The sequence below is a fragment of the Terrapene carolina genome, unplaced genomic scaffold (assembly GCF_002925995.2).
Source record: "Terrapene carolina triunguis isolate 2854851 unplaced genomic scaffold, T_m_triunguis-2.0 Scaffold18, whole genome shotgun sequence".
In the NCBI taxonomy this organism is placed as follows: Eukaryota; Metazoa; Chordata; order Testudines; family Emydidae; genus Terrapene; species Terrapene triunguis.
Window position 1 is genome coordinate 1,608,023 of NW_020664369.1, and position 18,856 is coordinate 1,626,878.

General features: G+C 39.4%; 2 protein-coding genes across 4 annotated transcripts in view; one reads left to right on the top strand and one right to left on the bottom strand.

Moving 5' to 3' along the window:
* LOC112111199 (glutamate-rich protein 6B) overlaps positions 1–3,467 on the top strand; it is a 40,124-nt gene extending 36,657 nt beyond the window's left edge. Inside the window, exons 14-15 of the mRNA XM_029911734.1 lie at positions 1,526–1,754; positions 3,243–3,467. Of these exons, the coding sequence (XP_029767594.1) occupies positions 1,526–1,754; positions 3,243–3,467 (454 nt within the window). The remainder of the gene's footprint in view (positions 1–1,525; positions 1,755–3,242) is intronic.
* A 4,224-nt stretch (positions 3,468–7,691) lies between these two features.
* The window catches only part of LOC112111213 (conserved oligomeric Golgi complex subunit 3), a 47,563-nt gene continuing 36,398 nt past the window's right edge, over positions 7,692–18,856 (bottom strand). Inside the window, exons 17-23 of one of the 3 annotated variants that reach the window (XM_024206533.2) lie at positions 18,726–18,846; positions 15,610–15,698; positions 15,366–15,500; positions 12,747–12,822; positions 10,545–10,672; positions 9,371–9,469; positions 7,692–7,949 (exon numbers count right to left, since the gene is read on the bottom strand). In XM_024206533.2, the coding sequence (XP_024062301.1) occupies positions 7,920–7,949; positions 9,371–9,469; positions 10,545–10,672; positions 12,747–12,822; positions 15,366–15,500; positions 15,610–15,698; positions 18,726–18,846 (678 nt within the window). In that variant the 3' untranslated portion in view covers positions 7,692–7,919. Of the gene's footprint in view, positions 7,950–9,370; positions 9,470–10,456; positions 10,673–12,746; positions 12,823–15,365; positions 15,501–15,609; positions 15,699–18,725; positions 18,847–18,856 lie in introns of those variants that run through there. The other 2 variants (XM_029912046.1, XM_029912054.1) reach the window with 2 other exon arrangements.

The following is an 18,856-nucleotide window of genomic DNA, read 5'->3' on the forward strand; positions in this document are numbered from 1 at the left end:
TGTGAGGTTGCCGCTCAGCTTTGGCATTTGCGATGTTCAGTTAAATAATCCCCTTTTGAGGCCACTGAAAATTATACTCAGGAAACAGATGTTGGAGAACAGCAGGTGAGAGATGGCCTTCTGCTTGGAAGTGGTTAATCTTATAGCCAGAAATGCTTCCGAGAGGCTATGTAGGGAGCATTCTTCTTCCACAGCTAGCCATAAGCACCCATTGGGAGCAGCACACCTGCACCTACCCTGCTCCAAATGCTTTTAGAAGTATTCCAGTTATCTCTGTTGCATTTTGGATACCAACATCCAGGAGTTCAATGGTGAGTGTGTATAGTGGGGGGCAAAGACTGCAGCCCAGCTCCGTGCCACTTTGTAAAAGAAAAATACCAAAGGGATACGTACCAATGGTGAGAGCTCCCTTCGCTCAGGAATATATATCAGAGGTGGGAAACACTTGTATGGTTTTAGCATCAAATACTTGCTCAGCAGTGGGAGATGCACCACACTGGCTTCCCCTTAATTTGACAGGCCACACTCATGAAGTGTCTGATGGCCGTAGAATAGCTATTTGCTAGGATGAAGCCAGTATGGTCCAAGTGAATCAAGTGGACATCAGCTAAGTTGGATCAGATGCAATGGGGTCAAAAAAAGCTCATCAGCCACAGTCTGGGGCCTATTTTCAAGAACTCGACTCCCATTCAGGTAGCAGATGAAGAGCCCCGCAGGTTGAGCACTGAACTTTTTTTAAAACCTGGCCATAAGTATTATCACAGGAGTCTTTTGAAACTCTGGCCGCAACTGTGGGATAGAGCCCTTGAAAATCTGTTTCCTAGAGCCCCCTCCACCTTCCCCACTTTCCCTTCATTATGGAAACTGTGATAAGTAGGGCTGGTCAGGAACATACCAAAACTGTTTGAGGGAATAGGTCATTTTCAACAAATTTCTGGGTTCAAAATTTTTTTTGAAAATTTGCTTTGAAATTGTCTAAACATCCCATTTTGACATTTCCAAACAAATGTCCATTTTGTTTTCAATCTGAACCAACCTCTCCTTTAGAAATTTAAGCTAATTATACTAACAATTTTAATAAAAAAGTCAAAGTTGAAACCAAACATCACGATTGACCTGACCAGATTTGATTTATTCTTTTTTTGATTGTCAGTTCACAAGAACTTTTGAGCGTGGCTTTTCATCCTGGTTGGCACCGGGAACATTTTTTCAAAAAGCTCAAAAATGTTCCTGGGATGAGAAAACCATTTCCTACTCAGCTCTGCTTACAAGCGCATCCATCACTTGATAGGGTGTAAATGAAGCTTTTGTGTTTGGCTGAGTTCACAAACAAAACATGCTGGGCATGATTCTGATCGCATTCATACTGCAGAACATCAGGAGAAATTACGCTGATGGCAACAATTACACCAGTGAGAGGAGAATGAGTCCTAAGAGGCCAAAGAGAGCCGTTCTTCATTATTTATATTCCCCAGGCAGTGTGCACTTTGTCTTCTGCATGCCTTAACTCAGACTCTTTCTCTAGGCTGAATCTGGATCGCCTCACTGGCTCCTACTTTGATAAGAAAGGAAGAAGACAGAAGCATTGGAGTTGGCATGACTTCAGCCATCATGTTCATGCACCTCCTTTCCAGCCCATCTGCATGAAACTAAACATTTATATCAGGATTAAAATTGTGGCTCAGGAGCAAATTTACTTATCATTTACTAAACAACAAAACTGCATCCATTTCAACATGGGGGCTAGGCTAAAGGTAAGTTCTCAGGACTAAGCATCAGCACTACATATCCATTTCCTATTTACCAATTAATAGGACTAAATTGTCCCAATGGACAGGGCATTAACTTCTTCATAGAAATGGCTCGACTGAGATGTGACATTTTCTGGAGTTCTGTTAGTGTCCTTTGTTAAAAATCCTGACTATTTAGTAAGTTTATTCCACATCTGCAATTGCTGCTGAACAAAGTAAACTGAAAATTGTACACTGGAGCGTTTTTCTCTCAGAAAATGCTGTTTTGGCAAAATTGAAACTTCCTACAGGCCTGATTCTGATGAAATTTCAATTCAGAAAAGAAATAAAAAGCATTTTGATAAGGTTAAAACATTCCATTTTAACATTTTCAGAACAGAATGTTTTGATTTTTTTTTGTTTCAAAATTACTTTTCATTTTGAAATGTATTATAGAAAATAAGTTAATTGAAACAAAAGTTTTGATTTTCTCTAAACAAAATGTTTCAATTAACCTAAAACTAATCCCCCTCCTCCCCCCCCCAGAAATCCTGTTTTGCAGGAAACTTAAAATGGTTTTTGTTGCAATTCAGAACTAATCCTATGAAATGGAAATTCTGGTTCCTGCCCAGCTAGCTCTCCTGCTGAACTTGGCTTAATAATAGGGTAGTGAACTTACAGGCATACATGTGTATACCAGTGCCCTCTGCTGGATGAAAACGAAACTACTCAGCTCTTTACCATTGTTCCTATATTGCTAGCAGCTATGGAAATCTCTTCGCTAAAGTGGCGGGGGTCCCACGGCTTTGAAGTGGGAAGATCCAAGTTCACACCCATAAACAGTAAGCTGGAGACCACAAGTCCCAAGACTTTTCTTCAGCTGCTCTATTGATTACTGCACAGCTGAAAGTCCCACTACACCATCTCCCCACACATCTTATTAAAAATTTAGCTTGTGGGAGAAAGACAAATTGGAGACGGAGGGATTAGTTCCACCTGTGTTCACTCAACTTTACTCAGTTCCTGTTTGAAGGACCCAGGGACACTGTTGGTCCTTCCTTAGACTTTTAATGAGGGTTTGCTTGGCTTTGTAGAAATTACTCCAGAATGTGACATCAAATAAAATCAAAATGCGTTTCTTGTGCATGCCCTGATAACAGGGGTGTCTCAGAACAATGCATTGTGGGATTATTTTCAGTGAACAAAGGATGCACCAGGAGGATCTCACAGTAAACAGGTGTGAAGAGTTTAATTTACTTTCTGTGGCAAATAACCCCTATCTCACTTGGGCTACTAGAGACACAGCTTCAAGGTGTATTTAACTATTTTAGGTTTTTCAGTTTACAGGTGAAGATTTAATATGGTTTAAATAAAAGCTCACTGTAAACACATTGCATGAGACTGATAGTGCAGCATTTTCTGATATTCTGCAATGGGACTCTAAGTATTAATCATGTGGCCTTTTCGGTTGGCTCGGAAGATTAAGTTCTCTTTACATTGACTATTTTGCAGTTGAAAGACACAGCCACACTCCACTTACCTAAACCAACAGAAAGCCAACTGGGGCTACTCCTGCACTCCAAAAGCATTCAGATCAACAACCTCCTAGCCAAAATGAAGAAAGTATTACGAGACTTGCAGCGCACACCATTAAACAAAATTCAGGCATTGCCTCTTGTTCTAGCACAACTGCGTAAACTGCTGCAATGGAGACGTAGAAAGACTCTTACCCAGTAGACACTCTGGGTGTTAGATTTCTCTCTAGTCAAGTAAGATTACATGAGCAGCTCATGGTGAAAACAATAAAACTCATTTTCAAGCATGTCATAAGTGTTTAGCTGTATTCCAATGTAGAGCATCTATGGCACTAAACAGCACATTTGAAAATATGCAGTGGATTGTATATTCCTACGGATAGACCAGTATATGTGCACTAGTTTGATAGAATGAGAAGGTGGCTCTTATAAGTAGGAGAAAGGACAATGGGGTAACCTTAAGTTTGGTGGTAGCCTATGTCAAACAGTACCTGTTGCGTGACCCAGTGAGCATGCCTTGCCCAGCATTTCAGCCCAGAAATTCATTGTGGGATGAATAAGCAGCATGTGTATAGTGCAACAAAACACCCCTCTTGGTTACTAAAGGGGAAGGGTATGAATATGAATGAAAGTAAAAGATTGTGGATGAAGAGCCTTGTGTGGTATGAACTCTCTCCAATTCTTATCACAGTGATCATCCAGGGGGTTAACAGTGAAGTAGCCTGAGCGACAAGGGTCGGTGTTGAACAAGCTGGCTGGTGTGTTTTTATTTGAAGCCTCCACCTGTGTCCTTCAGTGAGACAGGGTGAAGAGAACGGGGCTCTGCCACAGATCCTAACCGAAACTACAAGTTAATCAAAGAAATGGAGCTAAGAATTTTTTTCCTCTGTGAACTGGTTTTCTTAAATGAAACAGTTGAGCACCACTATTATTTCAGTCTGTCCTTGTAAGTCACTCTGTCCAGTCTTCAGGATTCTTTTGCTCTTCTCTGAAAGGCCTTCAGTTTGTCTACAATTTTCTTGAAGTGCCCAGACCTGAATGGAGTATATTCTAGGAGTGGTCTGACTGGTACTGAATGAAAAGGGACTATAAGTTCACTGCTCTCCATAACATATGGTCTCTGTGCATCTAGCCTAAGCTTTTTTCCCCCCTACCATTTCACAGTACCAGCTCATACCTAATTCACTATTATCAAACTTGGCCTCTTTATGTTACTGCATGCCAGATTTCTCTCCCCTTGAATACCTGGGTTTCATATTTCCCCCAGCTACAGTAGCTTGCATTTTAACAGGTTCAGATTCATTTTATTATTTCCTGACAATATTTCTACCTCTCTAGGTCCCTTTATTAGTCATCACTACTTTCTTTAGTCTTCCAGTTAGCTTTCCATCCACATGGCAGCACTCATAACCAAATCAATTTCAATTAGTTTTTCCAACTAAAATTTCAAGATGCTATCAAATGATGTACCAGAATTCAGATCTTAGATGTACTTCATTCACTAGTTCAGTAAATGTATTGAAAGGTGATCATGTTCATGTGGCATGACGTTCTTTATAAACTCATTCTACTTATTCTTTATGGCTGTTTTAATGTTTACATCCAGTGTACCTAGGAAGGCATGACATGTTACAGAATTTTATAAACTTAGAAAAAAAATTACTTATCTAATAAATATTCCTTCCATAAACTGAGTGTGTTTTATGTTGTCCCCACATCATTCCTCCTGTTTGAAACTTCTTGGCTTGGACAAAAAGGGTGCCCCTATGATTTTCACTATTGTATTAGCAATTGGGATGGATGTGGAAACTGGACCGAGACTCAATACAAATAAATAATAGTGTCCAAAAGACTTCTTTGGGTGCCACTTAGTTATTCACTCAATTTAGTTTTGTATGGTATAATTCAAACAGGTGTTAGGACCCTGCCTCTTCATTATGTTTTGTGTGTCCAGGAGAATGATCAAGAAGCAACTGCTATGAGGCACCACTGCGTGACAATTAAACCACTTGAATTCTACAAATGAGATTAGGGAAAACAGGATTTTTTTAAAAATAGTTAATTCAAATGCCACTGTCAAAGCCAAGGGATAAATGGGAAGTTTATATTGCATTTACAAGGAAAAAACCACAACAGTCTGGAAGGAACATTCCTACAGGACTGAACACCAGAAGAACAATACATTCAATACGTAATGACAAAGGACAGACAGATGAGCCAGCAAGTAGCTAGGCAACAAGAAAAGCCATCATATAAAACAAGGGCTGAATAATACTTGTGCGTTCTGCCATCAGCTCCCAAGTTTACTCTTAGCAAAAGCCAATTAGTTAAAATATTACAACCTTGGCTTCTTCCCTATAATAAAATTGCAGTGAAGAGACCATTTAGTCACACAAGATCCTTCATGAGTAAAGAAAATACAAATTTACTTTTATTATGACTATAAAGAGATGAATTTAACACAATTAGCTGCACACTCAGTACTCAGTGATACATCTGTCTGTGCCAGATAAAGTCAGTGCTCTTACTGCTAACAACAAAATAGATCTTGTCTTTCTTAATGAAGCATCGTACATGCCTGCAGGATATTTATTGGTTTGCCATTACAGTTATCTTGTCAGACAAGTCTCAAATACACACAAAGCTTTACTCAGGGACCAAAATAGGAAGCAAAATTTTTATTTTAAAAAAAACATTAAAAACAGCAAATGTCTAGTCAGATCATATAAAGCACTTTAAATTAATCTTTTGAAATTATTTACACTATTGTATACGTAAATATCTGAAACTGTACATGTTTAAACAAATCTTCATTTACCAAACAGGCTGAATAAACTGATTGCTCTTGTCATCTTTTAAATCAGCTGTGCTAGAGCTCTCTGAGTATTTTAGAAGTGAAAAGATTCAAAACACAAGACTAACATAATATTTTACCCTTCAGACCATTTCTGTACAATTAATTCAGTCATAACTCTGTACAGCAATCATGCACTCTTTTGTAAAACACTATAAAAAGACCAAATGTACAAATATTACAAGGCATTGGACATTATTTTACAGCCTATGTTCTTGAACCGGTAAAGGGAAGAGGTATGTTCTCTTCCTTGTTAGTTCCTTAGTTAATTTCAAAAAGTTACATGAGATCCTGTAAGTACCATTTCCGTACCCCAGAGTGTCTGCTATAATGCTGCTCATGGTGGCTTTAAAACTTGCCATTTTAGTATCCAGTCAGCTGATCGGTAACAGCAAAACTGTTAAATCAAGTTACCAAAAATATGTAAAATTTCTACAACATGCAAGCTAGAGAATAAGTAAAAATCTGCCATTTAAATTGCTATCTTGCCTTCCACATAGCTATACAATAAGGTCACTAAAGACACTCTAAAGCCATTTTCAGTGTTTCATCCCGTTTATGGACAAGTGTTTAAGCACTTGACCTTCTGAAATGGAACATAGCAATGTTGTGTATCAATCATTCATTGCACGCTGACCATAATCAGATGTTACACACATATGCATAGTTTACTGATCAGCAGGTACTTCTTTCATGACCCTAACTTACAAAGGTGCTTTTGTATTCACTCACCATCACTTCTCCTTTACACATCTTTACTCCACCGCACCAGTACTGCACAAGTTCCATAGTCACAGCTTTGTCACCAGGAGCTGCTCTTTGAGCCCCTTTCCCTGGCCTACAGCATCTTAGCACTCACTTCTGACAATGCGGCTGCACTGCTCAACCTTAAATCAGAAAAAATAAAAACCCTTAACCTGAAACCTTAAGTACTTAAAAACTTTAATGCTAAGCCTTACCTTTGCCATAAAGCCTTTAGTACATGGGTAGTTCCCCCTCACAAACATTAACAATTATATTGCACAGCTTTCCACTGCAAAAAACCCCATATATTCATTTCATGGTCAGAACTCTAATTTAAAGATTCTTCACTTAGAACACTCCAGAATATCAAAGTACAGGTGTCAGTGCTCACTGCTACTAATCATTACAGGCACCCAAAATACATGGCATCAAATATTGCAGGACATTCTGAAATTCAAGGGAAACAAGACAGTTTTCACAAACTAATATACTTTGAACTATGTTCTTCAAATGTATTGTGGACTAAGAAGATTCTTCAGAGGGTTGAGAAAAATGAGTGTGCCTGTCAAAACGAAGCTGCAGCGACATTTGACACTCAGGTCACCATCCCATTCAAATACAGTGCACACTGATTTTTTTCAACTTTGATTTCCTGTCATTTATCTTCAGTGTGTCCCAGGAAATTACTAGTTCTTTTACTGCAAACACATCTTCTCCATAAAAGGAAAAGACGTAAGGTCTTAAATATATTTAAGTCTTAGCATTTCAATCTCAGACGTGTTTACAGCTGATGGCAAGGCAGAAACTGAGCTTGGATAAAAATCTTCAGCGAGTTTGTTCCCTTAAGTTTTAGGAAAGAAAAAACTGCGGTACTTGAAACAATTTGTAGAACTCAATTCTTCTGTAAATCAGTATTAAGCAGCCCGGGGAGTATTAAAGCTGATGCCTTGACGGATCCCAGGGTAAATCCTTTATTTACTTCTGGCAAATGACTTCATGTCCCCTTCGCTGCCTGGCATACCACTGAAATTTACCTCAAACGGCCTGACTGTTGGGCTATTTAGACATTGACAAAAGTAGGTTCACCTGAAAGGCAAAATGAAAGTATATGTTAGCTATTGTGTTGTTACCATCATCCAAGGTCAGGAGCAGACTTATGCTGGTTGAGCATCTAAACAAACATTCTACAAATCTCCAAGGATTTAGAGGAACCAAGAGAACAATTATAAGAATATTGGTCAAAAAGTGCAATCACCAGTTCTAGCTAACTTACAGACTCCTACTATGCAATCGATGACTTGACAAACTAGCTCTTCCAGCTGTTACAATCTATTGTGTCAACACGGCTTCTAATAAATCTGAGGGGAGGGATAGCTCAGTGGTTTGAGCATTGGCCTGCTAAACCCAGGGTTATGAGCTCAATCCTTGAGGCGGCCATTTAGGGATCTGGGGCAAAAATCTGTCTGGGGATTGGTCCTGCTTTGAGCAGAGGGTTGGACTAGATGACCTCCTGAGGTCCCTTCCAACCCTGATATTCTATGATCTGCATGCAATTTTAAAAGAAAGTTATGTGCAGTAGCCATTTGATAGACAATTAAGTAAATTTAAAATACCCAAGAGGGGTATCTGAATCATTTACATTAGTAATAACCCAGAAAACTTTAGCTTACATAAACCAGAAGGGGAGGAATAAAAGAGATCCAAAAGACTGGTACATCATTGTCCATCACTGAAAAGACAGAAATCTCACTACTGTGAGGAAAAAATCCACCTTATCCCAGTAGATTATTCCTGCTCCATCTTCAGAGGAAGTTAATATTCTTCTCCCCACTTCATGTTCCCTGTCAAAATACCCTGTGGGGAAATTCCTCCTGTCCACATATTTGATTAACAGTTTAACACTGTGTGAACAAGAATCACCAGTTGATCCCCTATACCCAAGATACCACTGATGTCCAATACATTTTTTTTTTTTTTAAAGCTATGGGATCGCTAAGAGAGTGGCTTATGCAGGGCCTCCTGATGCAGAGAGTTTCTTACACTGATTATCTTTGCGGATAAAAGCCCTCCTTAAACCTGAAATTCTGTTTAAGTTTCCATGATTAGCCACATTTTTCCAGTTGTTCTTGAGTTCAAACAGATCCTTGCAATTCCTTCAGAATTTTTACACACCTAGCACATCTGATCACTTCTCCAAAGAGGAAAGGTGCCCGAAGTGGGTGTAGTTCACCAGAACAGTCCTTGCCATGACCTTGTACAATAAAATCCCAACGCTGCATGTCTTAATCACTAATCTCAGTTTTAAAACAGTTTAATAGATATTGGTAAAAACTAAACAATTGCATTTGCTCAGGGTTTAGAGTTCAAATTAATTCTGGATTTTCAAAGAATCAGAAAAGAGGAATATGAATAAAAATTAGGCAAAATGGAAAATCAGGTTAATTTAAAAATGTGAGCTAGTCATGTGAAAATGAGTAATCTGTAAAATAAAGAGCTTCACTTTATACCTGTTCCATTGAAGGACAAGCTATGATCTGGAGATCTTCATTGCTAAATTCTTCCTTTAACAAAGCATGGAGTTTCTGGAACACTTGCTGAATATTATTCTTTATAAAGGAAAGAAAAACATTTAGTGTTGGAATATCACAAGATCTGTCTCAAATATGAAACAAACTGAACATCCTGTGTATCAAACAGCCTCTGAAGTGAATGGAGAAGTGTGTGTGATAGAACTCTGTGCTCTTAAAAGTGGTTCTCCTCTAAAAAGTAACTCTAAAAATGGCATAGAGAGGTTTCCTTGTCTATTGTGTGACTACTCCAGATCATATGTGCTCCAGATCAAAGATGGGGGGGGGGGGGGTTCTTAACACTTAGCCCTGTACACTAAACCTGGCATCTAAGAACCATGCTGGGTTTTCTAGTGTGTGCACATTCACCAGTAACAGGCCCTCTGTTAAACCTGGGCAACCCTCATTGCCTTGATCGGTCTGCACAGGTATAACTTGACTGGACTTACCAAAGGTTGGTGATATACAAGAAGAAAGAATCCAGCAACTCTCTCAATATAGTGTTTGCTGTGCACACTGGCTAGGAGTAAAAGCAATATACACCTCTACCCCAATATAACGCTGTCCTCGGGAGCCAAAAAATCTTACTGCGTTATAGGTGAAACCGCGTTATATCGAACTTGCTTTGATCCGCCGGAGTGCACAGCCCCGTCCCCCCAGAGCACTGCTTTACCGCGTTATATCCAAATTCGTGTTATATTGGGTTGCGTTATATCGGGGTAGAGGTGTACATTTATTTTCTTTACTCTGAACACTTACATCAGGTCTGTGAAATAAGGTTCCATTTTTACACGGTCCCTTTTATGATACACTAGACTGCTTACTTATTACATGCATGATGTCTTTCATATGATTACTGTCTGGATTTCTAATGTACAATAACTCACATAGAAGAGTATGTAACGGACAAGAGCAACAGAAATTCAGAAAATCTTGTCAAAGTTAACAAGAAAAATAAATAATCATCTGATAAAGAAACTTAGAAACAGCTACATTAATTCATTCCTACAAAAAATAAATGAGCTTACAAAGCACACTTTCAGAATCTATTTAACTACGTTAAGGTTGGCCAATCTATGGAAAGTATGCTGATGTATACACTAACAATACTTACCCTAATCGGCTTAAACAAAATGAATTCAGTATCCTTATTGGCCAAGTATAATGACATGCTTCGTAACATTGATGGCAGCTTTGTTTTTATTGTCTTATAAGTGGAAGACACTAAATCATTGACCTTTGCTGGAAATAAAATTCAAAATTATTAGACACAAATATTTGCTCCTGCTGGTTGAAAGTTTATGTTCCAAATGATCCCCTCTATTTTTTCCCTACTTTATGCACATCACCACCCCACACCCTTCTGAACCCCCAAAGTCACAGTCACCACCCTTCAGTGGTAAAAAGCCTCGACAAGACTCCTCCCTTCGAGGTTCCTTATTTAGTTGGAGACAGGGCCGGCTCTAGGATTTTTGCCGCCCAAAGCAAAAACAATTTTGGCTGCCCCCCCCTGTTTTTTAATTACCCCACCCCGGCCCTGCCTCAACTCCGCCCCTTCCCCAAATCCCCAGCACTGCCTCCTCCCCCCAGGCTCTCAAGCCTAGGAGGGAGGGAGGGAGGGGGAGAAGCGGCGCCCGCCGCAGCCACTTGGGATCTCCCCCTCCCTCCCAGGTTTGAGAGCCTGGGAGGGAGGACGAGTAGCAGCGCGCGAATCAGCTGTTTCGCGCGCCGTGGCAGCAGCAGCGGAGGTGAGCTAGGGCGGCCAGGGCACATTTTTAGGGGCGGCATTCTGGCGCCGGCCATGCCGCCCCTAAAAATGTGCCGCCCCAAGCACCAGCTTGTTTTGCTGGTGCCTAGAGCCGGCCCTGGTTGGAGATGTGACTGTTGGGCAATACTCAGACCAAGAAAAGAAAATAGTACTTTGCAAGATTTCCTTAAAGCACTCAGGCCCGGTCTTCATGGAACCAGACAGAGCACCTAGCACTAACCATATGCCTGAGACGGCTATGCAGCCTGCCATCACAGGAATGCTGTGCTGGATTGAAACATGCTTTCTATATTGTTGCTACATATTTTTAATGCCATTTTCAAAGAGGCTTGAAAAAAACATGGGGAAATATTCACAAACTTTGGGGGGAAAAGGGTTACATCCTTTATTTTTTTACTCTTGCAGCTTTTGTATTTTCCTTTCCCTTCTCCAGCCTCCGAGAAATCTGACAGCATGGCAAATAGTATGTAGGACAGTCCCAATGAGCTAAGTGCTTCTTGAAATTTCATTTAAGAGAAACAGGTTCTCATTTGCACACATGCTATGTTCACATTTGCATTTATGTACAGAATCACAAAGCAAAAGACATAAGCTAGAAACTATAGCCAAGAGTTCCAATTAGCAGCAAGATTGTCTGACCTGCAATGAGGCAGCACTGAATTATAAACAAACGTGTCAGGCTTTGCATTTGAGGAACTTAGTGCAACTAAAGGTTCAGATCTATGACACAAAGATTCAGATTTCTAGATCTACTTGTTGTAAATATCACAAAATATTAACTGCTCAAACCCAACAAAGGATCCTAGGAAGTGTTCTCATTTGAGCTCTTAATATGAAGGAATTGGTAGTTGGCTTCCCACTTTGCATATTCTCAAGAGTTGAAAATGTAATGTATTTACAAAACTATAAACAATAAGCCTCAAAGTAATATTCAGTGATCCCTTTGATATAGAAGCAGGAGCTTTACCTTAATCTAATCAAGGTAACTTTCAAGTACACTTTGCATTAAATGGTCATCACATGAAAAGCGCATTTCAACAGTCACATCTTCAACACTGTTTAATGCACCCATGCACTGCACAAATTAAACTCATGTTTTCAAGTTTTTCAGACATTGAAAGTCACCTACAGGATATGGAAGATGAAGCTCTCTGGTATTAGATACTGAAACTAACACAATTGTTGAAAATACTTTGACCAAGATTTTCAAAAACTAAAGCAACCGAGAGCTGTTGTGTGCTTGGCACTTTGAAAATCAGAAAAGTTCCTAAATACGGATTAAGGAACCTAACATTTTAGGCTAATTTTGAAAGTCATGGCCTAGGAGTACAGAAAACAAATTACTTCCTGAAATGGTCTAGCCCAGAATGCGTTTTGTATTGCTTTAATGTTCTCAAAAGTCATAACTAGAAAGGTTGTTTGGGTAAGTGGAATAGTTTTCAAAACAAGTTCTAGAAAAGTGGGAACTAATACAAACTGTCCTTTATCAGCCAATATACTACCCTACAAGAGCCTCAATAAAATGAAAATTGTAAAGCAAAGGAATACCTGGTTGTGCCCAAGGCTGCTGTGAAAGGTTGTATTTGGGACCTCCCTGACTGGCCATTGCTTTCAATGCAGCAACCTAAAACAATTAGATTGAAAGAATGCGAAATTTTTGTTTCCATTGGTATCAAAAAGTGAAATCATATCAAACAAGCCAGTAACATTTAAATAAAGGTCTTAAAATTTCTAGTCTGAGACCGTTTTTTTTCCTTTCTTGTATATTTTGATTGAGGATATAAACAGAAGGAAAGTCAAGTCATGACAAATGCAATTCCAAAAACAGTAGTGTAAGATTTCTGTTCCATATTTATTTATACAATTAATAGGAGGCTAATTTAATCTTGATAATACTTATGCCTGCCATAAATGAAAAGGGAAGCAAAACGAGATACATTAACTATTTCACAAGACTCTGTAGCTACATAAAAGATAACAGAGTAAGCCCTTAAAAGGAAAAGTGTACCTAGCCAATCTTGGCCAAAAAAAATGCAAATGCAGCAGTCAAACCCATGTAGGCATCTTAACATGCTGAGTTGTCAGACTGTCATACTGTACAATATAACAACTCTTCTCACAACTGAAATTAGAAATGGGGCCAGATTTACAAATATATTTAGACGCCTATAGATAGGCACTTTTGTATATCCCACTGGGGGCTTAAGTAAGCTAGGTGCGTAAATTCTATTGAAAATCATAGGAATTACGCACCTAACTCACTTAGGCACGTTTGTAAATCTCACTAGGCACCTACCTCCATCTTTAGGCATCTAAATATTTCATCTAGTCCATGAACCAAGGTAAGATAGGCACTTTTTTAAAAGTAAATTCACTGTTGTAATTTTCTGAACTCCCAAAGGCAAGGAAACAGGATAACTTTGGTGTCACTGCAACCACCAGTCTTGAGGTGTCACGATCCTCATGATAAACCTGTTTATATGCAGTTATACTAAAGAGGTTACAAATATGAGGACTCGTAACAATGCTCAGCATGTCCAATGCTTTTCCTCTTCAAAGCACTTTACAAACATCATTTCTATTGTATGATCTTTCCACACTGACCTTGCAAATAAACAGATAACTTCCAGAGAACAAACTCAGCATTAATACTGGTTCAGAGATGTACACTGAACAGAAAAGAAGCTTTTCTGCATCCTACTTCAAACAGACACATTTACTGCTTAAAGTCTACCGTACAGAAAGTGTTACTATAAAAAAGTCTGAGAAAAGTTACCTTCATGGATCTCTTGCCTCCATCTCAACAGTATACATCAGGAGAAAAAAAGTTATTTAATATAGACTACTTCTATCTGCCAGGCTAAGAACACTATTCTTCCATGAAAAATACTGCCCTAAATGCACTGTGTTACAATCTCTCACACTGCAAATAAAGCTTGTATTGCCATTTTAAGCAAGACTATTATGGTTTATTCCCAGGTATGTTTGCTTGGTTGGTTTTAGTTCGTGTTCATAACTTAAAATGTGACATGGTAATTCTGTTCTTAAAGCTTTCAATACCATATTCATAAAAATTGTGCAAAAACTATGTTAAGAAAATAAAACTGTTGCAAAGTCAATCATGTAGGAGTTAGGAAATTACAAACTATCGTAATGCATTTGAACATGTAACCTTAATTCTGGCATTTCCTTAACTTTTCAGTGCTTGACTTTATACATAAACTGCTAAATGAACATTATGATGTCTGCAATTTCCTGGGTTTTTAAAAAGCAAACTGAAAATAAATCCCATCATGTGGCATCATATTAACACCCACATGGTTCATCAGCAGGGTCGGAACCTTAATATCCACTGCACAGATCTTTGCCACTTGAACTAAGAATAACTGGCAGCAATAGTAGATTGTCATCCTCCATGTGGACAAACACTAGAGGGGGATGAGACCTATTTGCTAGTGTACAGTTACTGACAGCAGAAGAATGGCCAAACTTAAGAATCTTGGGTTCCATTCCAAGTTAGTGGTTACAGACCCTTCTGCCCCAGTCTCCCCACCCTACCACCCCGTTCATCCGAATCCTGTCTCTTCCTCTCCTCCTGTGCCAGGAGCAGCACTTGCAAGGAAAAGTCCTGCTCACCCCACATGTTCACGGGCTTGGGCATTCCGAATACTGACAGAATCTTTCGAGAATGTAACTAATTTAATTAACTGCCACACTCTAAGCCTCTAAGCACATGACATCTGTGATTTTTCAAGAGCTTATACACTCAGTAAAATTTGGCTGGCTTTTCATGAAACAGCAAAACAAAAATCCCCGGCACCAAGGGCACCCCCTTCCCCCCGGCTAAATTTCAAGTCCCTGCTCCAAAGCACTGAATTATGGCCCTGCTCTAAAGCACTGAAGCAATGCAGCTTCTCAATGAAACAGCATGAGAATTATGTTTCCCTAATCTCATTCTCAGCAATGGCGGAATAATTTCTGCTGAGGTTATAAGCAACTGAAAACGGAGTCTTATCATGGGAAGTGTCAGGCAGCCTTAAGTATAGGCTGCTCTACCAGCGCTGTCTATTATAAAATGAACATTAAACAAATTTAAATACAAATTAATCCTGCCATTTCAGGAAAAAATATTTCAGTCAACACAGCGAATACATAGCCTCTTTGTACCTTTGACATGAACTCCTCCGGCTGCTCTATAAACTGTTTGGTTTGCTGCTGAATAAACTGCTCACAAGCTGATTTCAGGTGGTGGTCTACATCTTTCTTAGAGTCAATATAATGTTCTCTGATCTCTGGAGTACCCTTGAACATAAGACAATTATCTTCTTTTTATTTGCCCAGAAATCACCACACATTTAAACGAAATGAGATTTTTTTCCTACGCGGAGTTAATAAAAAGACTCCATATTACCTCCAATAAGAACTGTATCAGTGCGTTGTTGCTGTTTAGCCTAAAAAATCTTGGAACAGTCCTTGGGTTCAGGATTTTAAATGCTGCATCTGTGAAGCAGAAAGTCGACCAGACTGTAAATGTGCAGGATTCAGCCAGAGTAATTTAAACAGAAATACTTCATTTCTTCATTACAATGGCATGGCATGATTACTACTATTTGTTATTAAAGTAACACCCAAGGACCCAATCAGACGAGCGTCCCTCGTACTAGCCCCAATACAACTTCAAAATAAGAGAGTCCACACACTGGGGAGCTTACAATGTCCTCATTGCACATTAAGCAGTGGTGCCCTTTGTTTGGTTTGTCAGAGAAGGTGTGTTGCCCCTTTAAGGATTAGAGAGCCAGCGAGATACGTGCTAAGTAGAGGCTTCTCCAGGTCAGGTCAGCATGGGGATTCAGACTCATTTCCCTCCCCTCCCCAGGTGATCGGAAGAGAAGGGGACTATTTACACCCATATTTGTGCAGTACAAACCCTCTTTTTCACTTGGACCAGGCTGAGCAGCACCCACCCTCCCATCCATGGCAATAGTTGAAATACCAGATTTCATCATGATCTGTGGTGGGCATTACGCTAGTCAAGCCTTTCTTGGGGGGCGGGGAGGGAAGGAGGAGGGCACGGCTGGGAAGGAATTTTTCCCTCACCTCCAGATTGAGGAAAAAGAGGTGGTTATTTTTACCTTCCCCCAACAACTTGGGGGCTTAGTAGGATGAACAAATGAAAGGGGGGTTAGCCTATGATGTCACAACTCATGATTTAAGCTTGGTGCAGATGTCCACTGCAGCTCTTTTGTAGGGAAGGGATACGGTGATCAGATAAAATGGATTGGGAAATTATTTAAAGGAGGTATTCTTTAAAGGAGTAGAAACTGGGGGCTTGGGGCTCCAATGACTGGTATGGAAGGGAGTCAACCCCCCTCCTTTATAGCCCCTTTTAATACTCATTCAAGGTGGGGAGGTTCCAGCAGCAGGTTGGCTGAGGACTAAGATAGGAAAGGGGGAGGGCTGCCAGCAGCCCCCTGGGTATATGTAAGGAATTATGGAAGTACCTGCACTGTACACTTATCTGCCAGCTACTCTCAGACATTTAGGAATAAAATTGCGGGCTAATTAAACCACATCCAGAGTCTCCTGTCCTCTTTCTGGTATAGCCAGATAACCTAACATTTGTTAGTGCCAGCAATGTAAATGGTGCTGTACAAGACAAAACCTGTTCTTATGAAGGTACACTTCAAATAGACAAATACTATACACCAAAATGTACTCAGCCATGCAGAGAATGGTGATAGTTTAGGGACCATCCTGCAAACCCCGATTTATGTGTGAGTAGTCCTACCGACGTCAGTGGGATTATTCACAGAACTAGGGAGTTAGTCACCTGAGTAAAGGTTTATAGCATTAGACCCACACAGCATCCCAAACCAGTTGACTGATGTGTAGGATGCATGGTGTCTGTGTGTTTTTTAATAAGGGGAAGGTGACAAAATTTCAGTACTGACGTGGATTTGTGTTTATGAGGTTTGTGGAAGTAGTGAGAAGAAAAGTAGTAATACTGATACCTGCAGTAAGTGTACCAACATATAAGTGCCAAAGAAAATGAACCCATTTCCAAAGGGGTGTGAGAGATTAAAGGGATACCATCAGCCTGAAATACAGTCAATTTTAAAAAAAATTAATTGGAAATAGTTTCAGGTACTGCCTGTGTCCCAGGGTCCATTTGCCAATTTGTTGTTTTGTATACCCGTATCTTCCTTTTCTTTTTAAAAAGTGTTTCTCTCCTGTGTTGCTGTAAAAAAGGTCCACACAAACAGGAGAAACTGACTATTGCAAGACTAGCTATCTTGGAAGTGCTGTTAAATGCACAAAATAAACAAAAAATATCATATTCCCCTCCATCTCTTTCAGTTATAATAATCTTAGTGTTATAAGTAATACTTATAAGTACCTCTTTTTCAGACTGGAGCATGATTTTTAAGTTGATGATGTCTCGAACTTTAAATCCACATTTGATTTAAGTCAAGTCAATATGCAGAAAGCTTGGTCCAACCGAACCTCTTTTCCTGTTACTTACCACCTTTGTAAGGCACTGGCTGGTACAAAAATTTATTCATTTAAAAAAAAGATACAGAACAAACTTTTATGTCAGCCAGGACAAGACACCATAAGGACATATTTACCCTTTAACCTCCAGCCAACTAGAAACTACTTAATAGGAAGGAGGTCTCATTGATGTTCAAATGCAATAGATGTAATTGTTAGTAACAAGATTCAGTAACTTCAAAGCAAAGGTAACAGTGTATTAGATGACAGAGAAGAAAGGTTATTTCTTCAACTTACTCTTCTGTAATGGAAAGAGATGTTCCAGCTCCTTTTTCTCAGGCTTATCAACAGCACTGAGTCTCTCTCACCCTTCCCTTTTTTCCTTAAGATTTTTTTCCTCTGTGCTTCACAATGCACTCTCAGGAAAACATTAATAACTACTGCCTCTTCTGGATGGCCTCTGCTCTTTATTTTTCCTCCTTACTAGATGTATGTATGCTTCACGAAACAACTCTCACCACGATAAATAGAAAAGTATTGACTAACTTTACAGTATAAGGAATATTTCTCTCGTCAAACTTCTACAGAAAAGACTGGGGCAATTTTAATTTTGGCCTAGGCAAGTAAGTTTCATGTTGTTAAAATCAATCTGCTAAGTAGCAGAAACAAGAAACTGCTCTGTAGAGTACAGCTAAGGATGAAAGATATTTCAGCACAATACAAATGTGAAGTTTATTTAGCAATAGTTTTTTGTTATTGTTGTTTTAAACAGCATGTATGAATTGGACAGGTCAGTGGCTAAAGCACAGATACCGCACTTAATATAAATCAAAAGTATAGTAGAGTTTGTTAGAAGCATTCTGAGCTGCTCTTCTTAGTAGGTAAAACCTGTATTAGAAAGGATTAGAACAAAGCAAGACAATGTAGCAAGCATGCAGATCATTGCAGGTGAACATAAAATAAACCCACAACCTTTGCTAGCATATCAGGGGAGGGCAAGCCCACCCAGCTCTGTCTGCCAGCACTGTGAAGTACCTCTAGTTTTCTTAAGGTCCAGGGAAATTTCCTTAATGGTGAATTCAGTGTGGAAAGGAGCAATTTGTTCACGAAGAATCAAAAGGTGTTTTATTAAGAAAAGCTGTCCATCAACCTGGGTCTAAATTACA